General features: G+C 40.4%; 2 protein-coding genes across 4 annotated transcripts in view; both read right to left on the reverse strand.

Moving 5' to 3' along the window:
- Positions 1 to 2,668, reverse strand: part of b3galt1b (UDP-Gal:betaGlcNAc beta 1,3-galactosyltransferase, polypeptide 1b) — a 41,947-nt gene extending 39,279 nt beyond the window's left edge. The window contains exon 1 of the mRNA XM_025063756.1: positions 2,565 to 2,668. The gene's annotated coding sequence lies outside the window, so the exon portion shown is untranslated. The remainder of the gene's footprint in view (positions 1 to 2,564) is intronic.
- A 2,931-nt stretch (positions 2,669 to 5,599) lies between these two features.
- xirp2b (xin actin binding repeat containing 2b) overlaps positions 5,600 to 17,090 on the reverse strand; it is a 31,247-nt gene continuing 19,756 nt past the window's right edge. For all 3 annotated transcript variants that reach the window (XM_008328722.3, XM_008328721.3, XM_008328720.3), the window contains 6 exons: positions 16,801 to 16,890; positions 16,405 to 16,462; positions 16,212 to 16,297; positions 6,611 to 15,830; positions 5,903 to 6,033; positions 5,600 to 5,775 (listed from right to left, as the gene is read on the reverse strand). In XM_008328722.3, coding sequence (XP_008326944.1) covers positions 5,942 to 6,033; positions 6,611 to 15,830; positions 16,212 to 16,297; positions 16,405 to 16,453 — 9,447 coding nt within the window. In that variant the 5' untranslated portion in view covers positions 16,454 to 16,462; positions 16,801 to 16,890 and the 3' untranslated portion in view covers positions 5,600 to 5,775; positions 5,903 to 5,941. The remainder of the gene's footprint in view (positions 5,776 to 5,902; positions 6,034 to 6,610; positions 15,831 to 16,211; positions 16,298 to 16,404; positions 16,463 to 16,800; positions 16,891 to 17,090) is intronic.

Below are 17,090 nucleotides of genomic sequence, written 5' to 3' on the forward strand. Positions count from 1 at the left end.
GCAGGAATGTGATTAGGAAGAGCAGTCAGAATAAGAAGGGCACAGACAGACATGCAGTTCTGGTCTGAGCAGAGGTCTGCAGCAGAGGAATAAGAGCGATCTGCCAGCAGTCTGCCTCAAATTGCTACTCACTGCAATGGCAAATGGACATGTAATGCAAACCATCATGCTAAAAAGGAGATTAGCGTTGGATCCAGACAGTGATGTGAAATTTCCCAGCATTGGCAGCGGGGCAGACAGATCCTCCTAAACTGAATTTTACCCTTCCACATTATTTCCAATCTGTCTACTGCATGACAGATTAGACATGTCACTGTTGGTAATGGGATGAAACCCTGTACCTCCATCTAATAAAAAAATAGCAAACCTACAACCAAACATGAGATGAAGTTGTTGGTGTTTATAGTGTATAGTGTATATACTGTACTTGTACGGCTGCTTCTAGCAAACATGAGATGAAGTTGTTGGTGTTTGTATGTACTGTACTTGTACGGCTGCTTCTACTGCGAGAATAAATACATATTTTGACATATAGTGTGAACGCAAATGCTTTAAATCCTTCAACATATTCTAAATGTGTGAACCTCATGGATCATGTAAAAATGGATAGTAAGGCTCTGGGACAGTGTTTTTCAACCTTGGGGTCGCAGCCCCACATGGGGTCGCCTAGAATTCAAATGGGGTTGCCTGGATTGTTAAGTAATTAGTTAAAAAAATACAGATACATTTTTTTAACTAATTATGATTCAATTTTTTTAAATAATACAACTTTAAACAATGGTATTCTTTTACTTCCGTGAATAAAGATTGAGTTCAAATAGAATGCAACATCTGAGTTGGTGCATCTTGATTGACGGCGTTGATCACATGACACCTACTTGAGTTTCCGTGCTTGTCTGAATATGCAACACACACGTAATCCAAAACTAAATTTAATCCCGGGATCGCCAAAATTTGTGACGTCAAAATAGGGTCATATTCCAAAACAGGTCAGGAACCACTGCTCTAGAAGTGGACCAGGTGATGCTGGAAAATGCAAGATAAAGCACAGCCAGAGCTGCAGCCACTACCACAAGGAGTGCCAAATTCTATGTCATTGTGTCTTTTCAGTAGTGTGGTGAATTACCATTAAAACATCATGTTCTGAGAGGAGCTGCGATCGTTACACATACAATAAAAACAATTGTTTCATATTTGCTTTTGAAACGTAGCAATTGTTAACATTTCTCGTATGTTTGTAGTGACCTTGGATTCTGTTTAGTTTTTCTGCGCCGACATTCTCTGAGGTTCCTCAGAGATGTTTTATTTCCGGCTGCACTACTGTAACTACTCTGCTCCCAGTGAATCGATTCTCTGTCCTCCAGTGTCACTCTGTCTGCAGCCAAAGTGCTAAGAGCTTGTACTTTGTGTGTCACACTGACTTTAGGTCAGTACTCTTTCAAATAAGCGACACTATCCCTTTAAAAACACCACAGTCCTTCTGTCTAAAACACCAGCAGTGAAAATGACCTCATCCAGCTGCTTTAACTTTGAATAGAGATTTTTCTCATCATGACTAGATCTGCAGGTCCATTCAAATAAATGACAATTTCAGCGCCAGTCTAAATCAGTAACCAAATCGACCCCTACTCACACTCCCTTATAGTCACATAAAGCAAATAAAACCAACGGCTGTGATGGAAATAAAACACCATCACACTGAATCACAATATTCAGCTGAGCTGTATGATGTCAACATGATGAATCCCTGCTATAAATAACATTTTTTTTATAAACTCCACCAGGGAGGGGACAATTCTGTTTGTCTGGGAGGCAAAACACAAGAAGTAGAGGACAAGACACGTCCACGACCGTAGGTTCCAATATAAACTGAAATGCTTTAGAAATTTTTACAAATTATTTTTGTTACTAAAATTTACAAGACTTTTTCAGTCTGAATTCTATCATCTGATGCTGTTTTAAAAATATAATATATAGAATATAACAAGAAGATAAATCATAATTACATTAAATAATTAAAATTCGAACGTTTTCCCAGAGGTACTGTCTGCAGTGAAGTGGATGGAGATTTTTGTTTAATTAAAAAAAAATCTTCTTACAAAAAAAGTCAAAAAGACAAAAGTCAAAGTTCAGTGGGATGCAGTGAAGTGTATTTAGCCACCAGCGCCACCCATCAACATCCTGGACACACACGTCCAGGCGTGGGTGCAGAGGTGACAGCCCTGACCAAACAGGACGGAGATCAGTGAGTGAGCCAAAGTAGCTGCATCATCTCAGTATCCAGACAGACGGGCTGATACCACCACAGACTACAGTAATGCTCTGATCACAGTCCACTAAGAGCCAGGTCAGCTCCGGATGAGCGCACGCTAAAATCGTTAAGAAGGACCGAGTAGATTGTCGCTGTGAGCTGGAGCTTCCAGCGTTGCAGAAATTGCGAAGAATAAAAAAAAAAGTAGAACCGCGTTTATAAAGACTCGTATTTCCTGCAGGACACACGAGTGAGGCTGAGGCAGTGTGACTGGGGGACAAAGACAAAAGGACATCGGTGCTGTTGTTCCTACCTCACAGCGCGTCTCCATCCTTCCACTCGTGGTCCTGATGATGCGCCGCTACTCTGCTCCAGCATCCTTCAGCCCAGCACTCTTATTCGACCTGGGGAGGAGGAAAAATGAAGGTAGTGGAACTGAGCTGACGTGACGCCTGACGACACACAGACGGCCAATCACCTTTTAATCCGATAGAGACCTCACCAATCCGCTTAAAGAGAGAAAGTGCCGAGCGCACGGCAGCAGGAGCAGCAATGTAGGTTGTCTTCCTGACTGTGGGAGAATTTCAAGTCAACTCCTGCTGAGTGTTTACTCCAGGACATACGGTCAGCCCCAGGGTCGGTTCACAATCACTGACATGGAATAAGTCACACAAAATATTGGGTTATTTCACATGAAAACACACACTAGCTATAAAGAAGGTCCAAACACGGATCCTACGTCATGGGGGTTTCGATTTGATTTTAAATTAAAATATTAGAAAAAAAAACCAACTTATGAGGTGAATAGAAAAATAGAAAAAGTAGTTAATATTCTAAATAATATTAATTATATACATAATAAAATAAGAGCACTAATCTAATTGAGCAATACAGCACACAGGCCCAACTATATATTCTTATATATATTGTTTTATATTTTTTTCTTATGCCCTGGATATACATGCTTTGTAATTTTTCATTCATTTTAAATTATATTTCATCCATATAAATTTGAAAAAAAAACACTATACATAAGTATTAAAAAAAAAACTCAGAACAAAGATTCGATGACCCACCTGCAGTACATTTGGGGGCATCAAAGGGGTTGCAGGCCGTCTGTTGAAGACCTCTGGATTACAGTATATCCTGAACCTAAAGCTGCAAAGCTGTGCATCTTTAAAACACATCCACAACATCATTTACATTTACACCAAGTGCCCAAACACCAGTATGTGACTTAAAACCAACCTTAATAGGACTTTGTTGACAAAGCAACCAGTCAAATAATTTGATTATTCAGGGATGTAAATAATTGTTAATTACAGGCAACATGCAACTGTATCCATGGTATTTAGAAAAATCTTCCCACAATCCATCTGTCAGTTCTGACCTTGTGTTTCTCAAACACAATGACATAGTTAATATTTATTTAAAAAACTGGCCATAGATATTACTTATATATGAATCAATGTCTTATATCCATATATGAAAAAACTATTCTCCGAATTAGAATATACAAGTTACTACTCATTTTGACCACTGAGGTCAGTGTCTACTCATATTAACGATCTACTTGCAGAGATTTTTAAACCTGGACAACACTGTCAGGCTACTTCATGGCTGTCTGTATCAAACTGGTTGCTTTGTCCTTTTTGAATCATATGGTTTATCTGCTGATTTAATCGATTTACACACTGGGAAAAAGGTTAAATAATAGGGAAACTACTTTTTTTTAAACTGTCGTGTCACTCATTCACTATTCTTTTTTCTAACCTGCTGTTGTGACATACTCCCTGTGCTCTGGCCGTCCCTCATCTGTCTTTGTTTTACGGCTCAGTCTCAGGTTTTCCCTGCATACCATTAGTCGCCAGCTGAAGGCACACATGCAGTCTGAGCTCCAAAATCCCACCCCAGAGGGTGGGGGCTGTTTCTAAAGGAGATTACAGTGACAGTGAGAAAAGAACCGGTTGGCCTGACCCTGCTTCCTGTTGGCCGCCTCTCCCAGATACACATCTGACAAGCACCATGACAGCGGTGTTTCATATGGATGAACAGAGATTTGCATTCAACACACAGCACACCATCACCTGAGTGAGGCCACCACGTTTCAAAGGAACACCCGAAACAGTGAAATTTAACATTTTTATTGCTCTCAGATCGGCAATAAAGACAGTGAACCAGCCTGAGAGTGTGACACGTCAGGAATATGCTTGTATAAAGTAAGGTATGAGAATCTAATCTAAAAAATCTTTATTGCAAAATAGTCGTTTTTGTTTTTCAAAATAGGATACAAATGTCCAGAACAAAGGTGGTTATCACTGATCCACTTATTTTATATTATTTACTTCAATATTATAAATAAAATTATTTCAATGTGCTTCTAGTAGTCTGCACACCAGGTGCTAAGAAGGTAAATAAAATGTTGATATGTTGACAGATAAAAGATCTGAAAAAGAATACAACAGAAGAACATCACCACCGTCATGCATTAACAACCAAAAAAAGAAAAAAAGAAAAGAAAAGTGAATTGTACAATTAACCAATTAATGTAGTGACAGAAAAAAAAAGGACACAGAAAGAGGGAAAAGAGGGAAAAAATGTTTGTAAAAATGTTATATTTTATAGGATACTACTGAGTTGGACCTTTGAAGTTCAAACCTAATTCCACGATTAAAAGCTAATATTTTACAATTTTAAGGAGTTCCTTCAACCAAAAAAAATATTTTTTTTCTAAGTGAAATAAACATTAAAGTAAACAAATGTACAACCAGACATTAGTAAAACCCTTGCTTCACCATCTCATGTCGACTTCCATCCACCACACGTCTAAACTCTACCTTTACAACCTGCTTTTCTAAAACCGTCCGTTTCCCATCATTTCTCACATGACTTTTTTTCCCTTTCTCCTTTATGCACTTTACGAAACCGTCCGTTTCCCATCATTTCTCACTTTTTTTTCCTTTCTCCTTTATGCACTTTACACTGCAACCTTCAACCGTACACTTCCTTCTACTGTATGTACATTTACGGAACCCTCTCTGGTGGTTTTCTGCACGGCCTTCGTAAATGACACGAGCTCTTTAACATTGATTTATTGACTAAACCGTGCAACAATACTTTAGAGGACACTTCTGGGAACTGCTTTCCTATGTGGGAGCTGAGGTGATTTTGGTGCATTGTCTGCAGGGGGCCAATGGGGTTTGACCACCTGGATGTCGTCTTCTATTTTAAAGGCTTTCTTGGGGGGATCAGACTGCGGGGGCCAGACTACAGAAATTTTGTTGCTGTTCAGCTTGCTATCATCACATGTTTTTGCCAAATTGTTTTCAGTGTGTATTTTGTCCACTGAATTTAAGCTGCTCATTGAATATCTCCATTCAAGTTTCTCATTTGAGGGGATAAGTCCACCAGTTACCGCAGTTTTCTGCTCAGATCCATTATCGTAGATCCCTTTGGACTGAAGAAGCTGTTTGTAATGGTGCAGACAATAGAAGTGTCCATTGAGAGAGACATAATTTCCTAGACTACAATGGAAACAGAAATTAAGTGAGGTTTGTAAAGGTTTACAACACATATGTCGTACATAAACATCACATAATCACTTAAATGTAATGAAAATGTTTTTTTCAGAAATAAAGGTGTCATATTTACCTCAATTTATTTTTGCAGTGCTCACAGAAGAAGCAGGACTTATGGTACTTCTTTTTGTCCACTATCACAGCGTCCATGGGATAAGCTCTCCTCCGACATACCGTGCACAGCTCTGACTTCGGAACTCGAACCTGTTCGGCAGAGATAAAATGCAAATTGCTCGTTGTTGTTCTTCATTTGCATTTAATTTACGTAGGGCTGTATAGAAATGCAACATTTCAATTCAATTTTCACTTTTTTTTTGTCACCAGTGGGAGGGCATTTAAAATACCGGGAGTTGGGGGGAAACAATGAAATGCAAAATGATTACTGTAGTTTTCATTATGGATGTAGTGTTAGTTCAGAGCAGTCCAAAACTTAATATTAAAAAGTTTCCATGTCATGCTTATGTGTTTGTTTAAGTGTGGGCAGTTTTTCTACGAAGGTAAACTTAATGGAGTTTTCAGGTATGAATTATTTATTCATTCTTATCTCAAACGCTCAAACAAACTCACATGATTGGATTGAAAAAGTCCAAAATTGGCAAAGTTTGATTTTGCAAATTTTCAGCTAAAAGGACAACAGTCTTTGGTTAGTACCAGGTTCGTCACACTCAAGCAAGAAAAGCTGCTTCAGTTTCCATTAAGCAACACAACAGAACATTTGTTTAAATCAGTGTCATTATCAGTCCATGCCATTCAGACTGTTTCATGCTGCACTCCTTTTTACCAGATGAGAACAGCTGATGGGACGTGACTTGCGATGTTGACTCTTCAGAAATGGTGTAGCCAAGACTTTTGAAAACTGCCTCGCTCTCTGTCCACGTTTCGTGAAAGTTCCTCAGCAGCCTCTCGGTGGCATCTTCATCACATGTTTCTGTTTGCCTCACCGGCAGTGCTTTTCGTTTTACCACATCAGCGTAGGAGAACGGCGCCTGGTTGGTGGTGACACTCTCTGAGTGCATAGTGACAGCTGTCCTCGTGCCAGTAACCTGGTTACCAAACTCATCCAGGTTTGAGAAGTGCTCTGTGATGGACTTGGCTTCGGAGAAGCCTGATGGATCTGCTGGCGCAGCTTCTACCTCATATTTTGTTACAGGGAGGGGAGTGCTCTGCCGGGACTTTTCTTTTGTCCCTTGAGTCTTTTCCAGCTTTGAAGTGTCGACTGTTTTTTCACTCAGGCTTGATTGGGGCTCCTCCTTATCCTTCTCCCCCTCTTCTCTGAACGAGAAGCTTTGCTCACCCTGTCCAAAAATATTTTTAATAACTTGGAAGTCAAATGTTGGCACTCTTTCTTTAAAGGGATCCTCTTCCTTCTCGTCACAATCTGTGCTTTTAGTGTCAACTTGGAGCTGTTCTGCAAGTGGGATAATCTCTTTTCTGAGATGTATCTTCTCTTCTGGTGATTCGAATTTGTTTACAAGACAAGATAGATCAGCTCTGATAAGCTCATCCTTTTCTTTGTCATTTTCCACCATGATTTCCTCCAAGTCAGGGCCCAATCGTTCAGGTATAGAAATTGGCTCCTTCCGCACATAGGTCTTATTTACTTCAGCCTTTTGCGCTTCTTCAAAAAACTCCCTTTTCTCTTTGACAGATGCAGCTGAAGGCTCTGGTAATTCTGAGTTGGCATCAAAGTCTGTGTCTTGCTTTGTCTCAGCCCGATGCTGCACTTCGTTTGCATTTAAGTCCTGTAATATTTTAGTGAGCTCATCATCTACGTGTGCCTCATCAGAGAAAGTCTTTATGGACTTTTCAAATGATGACAGTGGAATATCAACAACTTGGGACTCAACTTTGATTTGCCGGTGGAATGATGCTGGGGATTCTACAATCTCTGATTTCTTCTCTGAAATCTGTTGCTGGGAGAGAAGAGGAGGTGGCGTGACGCCGCGTGACAGCTTGGCTGTCGTGTCTTTCAATCGAGCCAGATTTTCTGCTCTGTCAAAAGTTGGAGAAGGTGTAATTCTAGTAATGCGCGATGTTGGCGTCTCACACCTACGTGGGGGAGGGGTAGGAGGAGTCGGTGGCCGATGCAGGAGAGTGGGTGATGGAGTTACCCTCTGGGGCGAGTCTGTTCTCCTTGTGGACTCAATGGTGATAAATGTTGGTGAGGGAGAACGCATTCTGAGTAAAGGTGAGGGTGCCCGGATGTCGAGAAGCTTGAACTGACTCACATCCTCCTTACTATAGTCCTGAGTGGTCTTTTTAATTTGTTGGCTCTCGACTTTGGCTGAACCAATACTGATCTTGGATATTCTTGTCGCACCAGAAACGTCCTTCTCAGAATTTGAATCACTCCCCTGCTTCTCTCTTGTCTCATTTTCTTTACTCCTTACCAGAGATCCTTTATCTTGTCCTTTTCTCTCTAGACTCGTGGGTTTTTCTGGGGCAGTTTTGCTTTCTTGTCTTTGTTCCTCTGGCACTGCTCTCTTGTTCTCTGGTGCAGTCACTTGCTTTTGAACTCCATTCTGCTGCTGATGATCCTTGCTATCTAAGGCAGCGCCTTCTGTAGTGACTTTAATGTGCTCTTCTTTTAAACTCTTGTGAGTTTTAGAAACTACAGTTGTGCTCTTAGATTGTATGGATTTCTCAGATGTTACCGCCTTGATCTCTGTAGCCTCAAACTTTGATTCTGTTGAAACATCTTTACTTTGACCTGGTGGTGAAACCCCTTTCGACTTTTTTGACTTCTTTTTCTTCTTTGTGGTAGTTGGAGTTTCTTGTTGGGTCTCTGTTATCATTTCAGTAACAACAGGAGCTGAGGAAGTTGCAGGACAGGCAGTGACTTTGATCTCCTGTATTATCTCCTTCTTCACATTTCCAGACTGACTAATCACTTTCACACCTTTGTCTTCCATCTTCTGATCTTGTGAAACAATTTTTTCTTCCCTCTCGCTGGAGAACCTTGTCTCTTCTTGCTTTTCCTGTTTATTGCTCTTTTTTACCTTGTGATTTTGTTTGCTTGTTTTTCCATTTGCGTTGGCAGCAGCTATTTGCATTGACTGATCAGGAACTTTCTCTTGGCTCTTTGTAGGAGAATGATCATTTTTCTTTGTGTTTTCATGCCGTGGTAATTTGGACTCCTTAGCAGTTTTATCTGAAGAGACAGTTTCTTTTTTGGAAGACAGAAGGTTATTGGTTATTTTGGGTTCTTTATCAGCAGTCTTCTTGGCTTCAGACAGTGATTTGCTGGATTTCACATTCTCCTCAGCAGTGACAGAGATTTCATGTTTTGCTGTTTGTACAGGTGTTTTGTCTTCTTTTTTATCTTCGGCTTTGTTGATGCTCTTGGCTTTTGGAGTTTTTGAATCCTTTTTTCTGTCAACAGCCTTTGTGTCTGCTTTTGCCACATCGGTGTTTGAGGTTTGGAACTTTTCTAAATTGACAGACACACCAGACTGTGTGGACAAAACAGTTTTCTGAACTGTTGTATGCATCTGTTGCCTAACAGCAGTGGTCGATGATGTTTTCTGAAAGGAGACAATCTTAGAAGACTCATTAGAGACGACCTTCTGTGCAGTAGTAGACATAATTGAAGAATCAGTCAGCATTTTTTCATGACTAGCATGGCCTTGGGCAAAATCAGCTTTGAAAGCTGTTATTTGAGCATTCTGGTTTGTTACAACGGCTGGATTATTGTTTGCGTGCTCCATGGAAAGCATTTCAAGAGCCGCTGAAACAGAGTCATGTATATCAGTGGGAGCTGTTAGCGTAGTGTGTTCTTCTTCTCTCATCTTTCTGAACTTTTCCTCTGCTTTTATTAGAGGGGTGGTGAATTTGCTCGATTTGCCTCTCATCGCAGGTGGGGGAGATGGTGGAGGAGTGAATTTCATAGGTGAGATTACTTTTTTCAACGGTTGGGGTGATTCAGGTGGTGGAAGAATTGCACTTGAAACAGTCTTTGATTGTGTGGTTGTTACCTTGGATTGGGTTTGGCTAATTTCCATCACTTTTTCTGTTGTCTTTTTCACATGTTGTGTTTTTTGCCCAATTTCTACTTTCTCTGATGTTACTTTAACCTGTTGTGTTCCACTTAAATCCACTTTAGACTCCAGTTTGGGGACTTGGTGCAAAGCTGGAGCTTTTACTTTTTTAACTGTCATCTTCTTTGCTTTTGTTTGATTAAGCACCTGTACTGGGATTCTTTCCAGTTCTTGTTGAGACGGAGGAGGTGGGAGAAAGTCTTGCTCACTGGTGAGGGGTGGTGGGGGAGGAGGGAGGTGATCAGCATCAGAATCAACTGTAGCGGGAGGAGGAGGGGGTGTTGGTGGTGGGGGAGGAAGCTCAACCTCCACTACTGGTGGAGGTGGAAGAGGCAAATCAGGCTCTGCTGACTGTGGTTTTATGATGTAAACATCTGTTTTCACTTTAGTTCTGTCTAACTTTTTTCCTCCTCTTGTGCTAGATTTCAGATTACGAAACTCTGTTTTCACAGTTTTGATTCCATGTTTTTGGGTAATGGTTTTATGTTCAACCAAAGTTGTTGATTGTTGAGAAGATTGCGTCACAGTACTCTTTGCAGTTTGTGTTTCATTAATAGACTGATTTTCTTGTGATGTCTCAACCACATTAGCAGTTTTTATCTTTTGTATGTTTCTCTGTGCATCAACATTCAGATTTTTAACAGGAGGAGCTTGTTTGACTTTAACTCTCCTGTATGCTCCAACCCGGACTTTGGGTGTTTGGCGCTCCGCTGTCTCCATCAGTGATTTGATGGTGCCTTTAACATCACCCTTGATCACCTCTTCTTTCTCCACCTGGCTTTGTTCCTGTGTCTCATACAGTGACTTAATGGACATCTTAACGTCACCCTTTGCTTCACGCTCAAGGCTTGGACTCCTTTGCATTATTGGTGAAGATGGAGGCTCCATGAAAATCTGAATTGTTCCCCTGACATCTCCCTGCACATCAATTTCCTGGTGATATGTTTTCCTTTCACTTGAGGCATCTTGTAAGTTTTGCATTGCTGTGTAAATATCTCCTTTTACTATATCCTCCCTTTCAACTTCCCTCACAGTTTGTTGTGCAAGCTCCAGAGATTTCATTGTGGCCCTCACATCTCCAGCAACCAATTCCTCAGCATCAATTTTAGACTTGGATGTAGCCGATTTCTCAAGAGATCGCAGAGCCCCCCTGATGTTTCCTGGTATGATATCAGGCTTCTCCACTTCCTTGGTGCGATTCTGGGCCTTCTCCAGATACCGCAGAGCTTTTGGTATGTTGCCCTTCACCACCTCCTCTTTCTCTACAACAACTGTCTGATTTGCAGATTCAGACAGTGAATGTAAAGCAGCTCTTAAATCTCCCTTGACTATCTCCTCTTTTTGGAGATTGTTTAATGAGACACTAGGCTCTGTCATGAAAACTTTGACTGTGTTGTGAACATCCCCAGGTATCACGTCCTCAACAGTGCGCTCAATTTGCATTTGGTTATGGCTCAGGATGAATTTTGTATCCTTAATGTTGCCTCCAATGATCTCTTCTTTTTGCACTTTCTCAGACGAGCTCTCCTCAGGTCCTAAATGAACTTGTCTCAAAAAGTCAAGCGACCCAGATTCAATGCATGTGGAAAAAAAATTAACGTGTCCTTTTTCAGTCTCCCCTACCTTTATCTTCAGAGACTCATCCATCTTGTCTGAACTTGACAGTTTCTTTAAAACACTTCTTATATCAGCTCTCACAACATCTTCCTTTTCAACATTAACATTCTCCTGTTGATTGAGAAGGGAATATATTGTCATTTGTACGTCTCCTTTTTCATCCTCCTGGATAAGTATTCCATGCTTTGCTGAGCTATCTGTGTTGAAGAGGTTGTTTATGGCTTCCTGAATATCACCTCGTAATATTTCCTCCTGTTTACATGTGCTGTCTCTCTCTTGATTGAATAGCTGCTGCACTGTTGAGTTAATATTACCCTTCTCCTCTGAATCAATGATTATCTGTCGCTCATTTCTATCCTGTCTCTTTAGTAAATTCATCATGATAGTCTGTAGATCTCCTCTGATGACTTCCTCTCTTTGAATCTCTGGCTCCTGCTGATTCATTAACTGGTATTTTGCCATCCTTACATCGCCAATTTCATCAGCTTCAATGAGTATTCCCTTTGACTTTACCATTTTCTGACTATATAGCTCCTCAAGTGTTCCCTTGACACTCTTGCCCAAGATTTCAGTCTTTTCAATTTTTGTTTCATTAAAATCATCAAATGGTGTGGTTTCAAAAAGCCATGTTGTTGTTTTTACATCAGCTTTTGGAATTTCTTCTTGAGTGACAACTGTTTCCTGACTCTCATCTACCTCTTTGATATGGTCCAGAGGATTTTTCTCAAACATCCAGACTGAATGTTTGACGTCTCCTTTCGCAACTTCCTCCTTTTTAACAGTTTCAATCAAATTTTCAGCACTCATGCTTTGTATTTTATCAATGGACTGGGTTTCAAATCTCCATTTCGCAGTGCTTACATCACCTTTCTGAATTTCGCTTACATTAACTGTTCTCACTGAATCCTGCGACAAATCATCAGACTCAAAGCGTTGCGTATTAATCCTGACGTTTCCTCCTTGAATGTCATCCACAGTCTTTATCAGCGTCTTCTTTTCCGCTGCAATTCTATCAAGAGGTTGTGTCTCAAATTTCCACTTGGCCGAAGTGACATCTCCCTTTTGCACATCTTGCTGTGTGACAGATTTGATGATGTAAACTTCATTTGTGTCCTTGATAGCATCTAGAGGTTTGGTTTCAAACAACCACCGGGTTCCTACAACGTCTCCCCTCGTTACCTCCTCACTTGTGACAGTAGTAACCTCATGGTAATGTCCCTCTTTGTCCTGAATAGCATAAAGTGGCTGAGTTTCAAACATCATGGTATAGTTTCTCACATCACCCTTTTCTTCTGTGTCACATACAATTCTTTTAATTTTCATCATGTCACTGTCTGTCTCCTCATGGATTTCATCTAGTGAGTACCTCTCAAAAATGAAGCGGCCCTTGTCCACATCTCCTCCTTGTACATCAATAACTGTGCGTCCTCTTATAGACTCCTCTTGGCTGTCATGGATTGTGTCGATGGATTGGTTTTCAAAGAGCCATTTGCAGGTGTCAACATTTCCTTTCTGTATATCCTCACTCTGAACCCTCCTGAGCTTTTGCATCTCTTCTTCGGATGTTGAAGTCATGATATCAGATATTTGATTTTCAAAAACATACTTCATTTTTGAAACATCTCCTGATGCAATGTCAATCTGTGTTACTCGCTTAAAAGAGCCACTCTCTTCCTCCCCAGTGAGGTTCTCTAGCTTCTCAGTCTCAAAGAGAAAACAGGCCGTTCTTACATCTTTCCCTCTAATGTCCTCTTGATTCACTGTGCACGTTTTCAGTACTGTCTCTGTTTCATCATGGATTGTATCGAGGGCTTGTGTCTCAAAGAGCCATGTGCAGGTTTTGACGTCTCCCTTGTGCATTTCTTCAGATTCACCCTTCAACTCCACTTTTTCATACAAAACATCCATTGGTTTAGTCTCAAACAGCCACTTACACGTTTTCACATCTCCCCTCACAATGTCCTGATTTATACTTGTCACCACTGTTTCTTCATCTTCAATATTGCTGAAGTACTTAATGGCATCGAGAGGTTGGGTTTCAAACAACCACTTTGCAGTTTTCACATCACCAGATTCTACTTCCTGTTTAGAGATACCCTTAATAATTTGGTATTTGTTTATACTTTCATCAAACTGGTCAATAGGCCGTGTTTCAAACATCCACTTGCAGGTTGTGACATCTCCTTTAACAACCTCCTCACGTCGCACAGTTCTCACCTCGTGGAAATGCCCTGAACTGTCTTGCATAGCATAAAGTTGAGTAGACTCAAATAAGTCCTTATTTGATTTCACACAGCCAGATTTTGCACCCTCAATAACAATCTTTTGAGATTCATCCCATTTGTTTAAATCTGTAGTCTCAAAGATCTGTTTGTAGTTTGAGACATCCACTTTATCAATTTCTTCCAAGTCGATTGTTCGAACAATTTCTTTCTTTTCTTCTCTAATTTCTTCCAGAGGCTGACATTCAAAACGCCATTTCTGATGTCGTACGTCACCTTTTTCCTCTTCCTGTGAAACTCTTTTCTTCAGCTTTCCGACCTCTGCGAGTTCTTTCAGTTCCTCGGCTGGTATTGTTTCAAAATAATTTCTCGCCGACTTCACATTCCCTGAAATAATTTCCTCTTTTGTCAAAGAGCGGGAATTGGCATCATCTTTGAGAGTGTCCATTGGCTGTGTCTCAAACACCCAACAATTCTTGCGAACATCAGCTTTGCAAATCGTGCCATCCTCCTGTGTGAAATCCTCTTCAACGTTCACAGTTCGTGTGACCTCTTTCTTTTCATCTCTTATGTGCTCCAGAGGTTGACTCTCAAAGCGCCACTTTTGATGTCTCACGTCCCCCTTTATTTCTTCATTAAATGTTGTCTTTTTAAGTTTTCCCACCTCCGTACAATTCTTTCTAGCTATTTGTGGGCTGCTTTCAAAAAAGTTCCGAGCTGATCTTACGTTGCCACCAATAATTTCTTCAAGGCCTTGAGCTCTGGCATCGGAATCATCTTTCAGAGTATCAACTGACTGAGTTTCGAATGTGAGGCGATGTTTGTGTACATCTGCTCCAACAACATCCCTTTTCTCTATCTGGGAGCTTTCCCACTCAGTGAGAGACTTCAGTGTCTTTATCTCAAACAGCCACCTGCCCCAGTCTCCCTTACTGCTGTCCTCCATGGACAGACTACATACAAGTTTTAGATTTGTAGTGTCTATGTTTGCCATGTCTAGGGGTTGGGTATCGAAAAGCCAACGTGAGGCAATGGAATTTCCTAACTCACTTTCTATTTTACGCACTGACTTGATCTCCAGCATTTGGCTTGACTGTCCCATAATTATGCATTTGAACTGCGTGTCAAAAGTACTTGTTACAGTTTTTACATCTCCATTAATTTCTTCCAATACAGCCCTTAGTATCAGCAGACGGCTCTCATCAATAGTCTCTGTGTGCCCAAGGCTTTCCATGTGCTTGTTGTCAATCATGTAAATAGTAGCATTTTCATCCTCCTCTGTAAACACAACCTCTTTTGTCAAATCCTCTCCTTTATGCATTTTGTTAAGACAGTCCATAGTTTGGGTTTCAAACAACCATGTGGCAGCGCGGACACCTCCTTTGTCAAATTTATTGAATTTATTTTTATACTCTGTAGAGTTGGTGTTTTGTGAGCCCAGCTCATCGATCTGCTTTGTCTCAAACATCCAAGCGGTTCGTCTCACATCTTTGCCAAGAATGATTTCTTGCTGAGTTATTTTCTTGTCGTCGTCGTCCTCAACAGGTGTTTCATCTTTTATATCATCCAGCGGCTTATTTTCAAACTTCCAACGCAACGCTTGCACCTCCCCTGGCAAAATCTCCTCCCATTCTCCGTATTCGTCATCATTCATTTCTTCAGCAATGTCACCAACTTCCTCATACGAGTACTCCTCGCTTTCTAACCCGTTGTTCTCAATTTGGTTGTTGTTACTGTGGAAGTCTTTCTCAATGTTCTTACGTACCTCAGGATGAATGTGCTTGTACAGGCGTTTCAGCTCTAACATGCCTCTCTGTTTAAAGTAAGCCTCTCTGCTCAGAGGGTACTTGGTGTTTACAGGCTCTGGAGGCTCTGGAGGCTCAGGTGAGTAATAGCCAGCTGCAATACTGTGATTGTCTAATGGCATTTGGAGTAAATCAGGGGGTGGAGGGGGTAGATAGTCAGAATCCTCAGCTGGAGGGGGTGGGAAATCCTCATAATCCATTAGCGCAGCTGTGATGTCTTGTTTTGATTCAGTACCAGATGCCTCATAAACCTCACTAGTCACTGCAGTGTTTTGCGTGACATTTGAGGACCACTTAGCTCGATTGATGTCACGTCCAATCTTTGAAGGAACAAAAGTCATTTTTATGGGTAAATAAATATAAATCTGTGAAAATCTTCAAAACAGCTTTATGTGCTTTACGATTTTTACGACTTTTTTACGACTTTTTGTTGTTACACTTGTAACTTGTGCCTGGATGATTTTTGAATTTTAAGACTATTTAAAAATTGCTCAGAAAACAATTCACATTGTATTATGAAAGGGTTTCAAGAAAAAAAAAGTTAATTTAATGAAATATTGCCTGATTGTGTACAAACCCTCCTTTTTGCATTCTAAAAATATTGCCTGATTGTGTACAAACCCTGCTTTTTCCATTCTTCTTTTTCTTCTAAAATTCTTCTTTAAAAAATGCATAATCTAATTTGTGAAACAAAGGCTTACCTTCACTGGTTTCTGAGGCGCAGCCTCTTCTATTGTTCTTTCAAAGCGATCCCTGAGTTCTTTTGTGGTGTACCTGGGAAACTCCTCTACAAAGATTTGACAGGGATAAAGAGGAAGGGAAAAAAGAGAGTCCTCAAATTTGTCTGATAGGAATTTATGTATGAAGAAAATATTACAAAAGAATTCATGTTACCTATTTCATTTTGGTTGTTTTCATAACTTGATCCCAGGTTACTGTCCATGTATGATACCTGTGTGTTTTTGGAATAATGAAAGACTTAATAAATAAAAATCTAATGTACTAATATAATATACACTAATATATAATAAATAATAATATAATCTATACTAACCCTAACCCTAACCCTTATGACAAAATCAAAACTGTCACCAATACATGTGGGTTTTCCTGCTAAATGGCATGCTACATTTGAACCAAAATTGACAACAACACTGAGCAAACTACATTAAAAATTAATTACACTTTTCAAGTTAATTGCAACAGCTGTTATATATTTTTTTCCCATCCACGTTGAGCTCATTAGTAAAGCAGGTGCGTGCCCACAGAAAGTGACATGTTATTCAGTACCGTCTTTTCTTGGTTGAAGTCTAGATGCTGACTGCCTGGGACGACCTCCCTGCTGCTGCTCGACACTGTCACTGATGAGTTTGACGTTTCCTGTAATGACACGGCCAGTGGTTGTCAAACCCAGCGAAAAACACTATGTGTCAGTGTCACAGACAAAGCACCAAATTCCCAGTTTGATTTCACACATCAACCTCCCTCCCTCCACCCATCCATGTCATAATCACAGATGTTAGTTTGCTTTGCTCCCATTTACTCCACCAGCCAAAAGCTTCATAATAAAAAAAAAGTAA

The sequence above is a fragment of the Cynoglossus semilaevis genome, chromosome 16 (assembly GCF_000523025.1).
Source record: "Cynoglossus semilaevis isolate Cse_v1.0 chromosome 16, Cse_v1.0, whole genome shotgun sequence".
NCBI lineage: Eukaryota > Metazoa > Chordata > Actinopteri > Pleuronectiformes > Cynoglossidae > Cynoglossus > Cynoglossus semilaevis.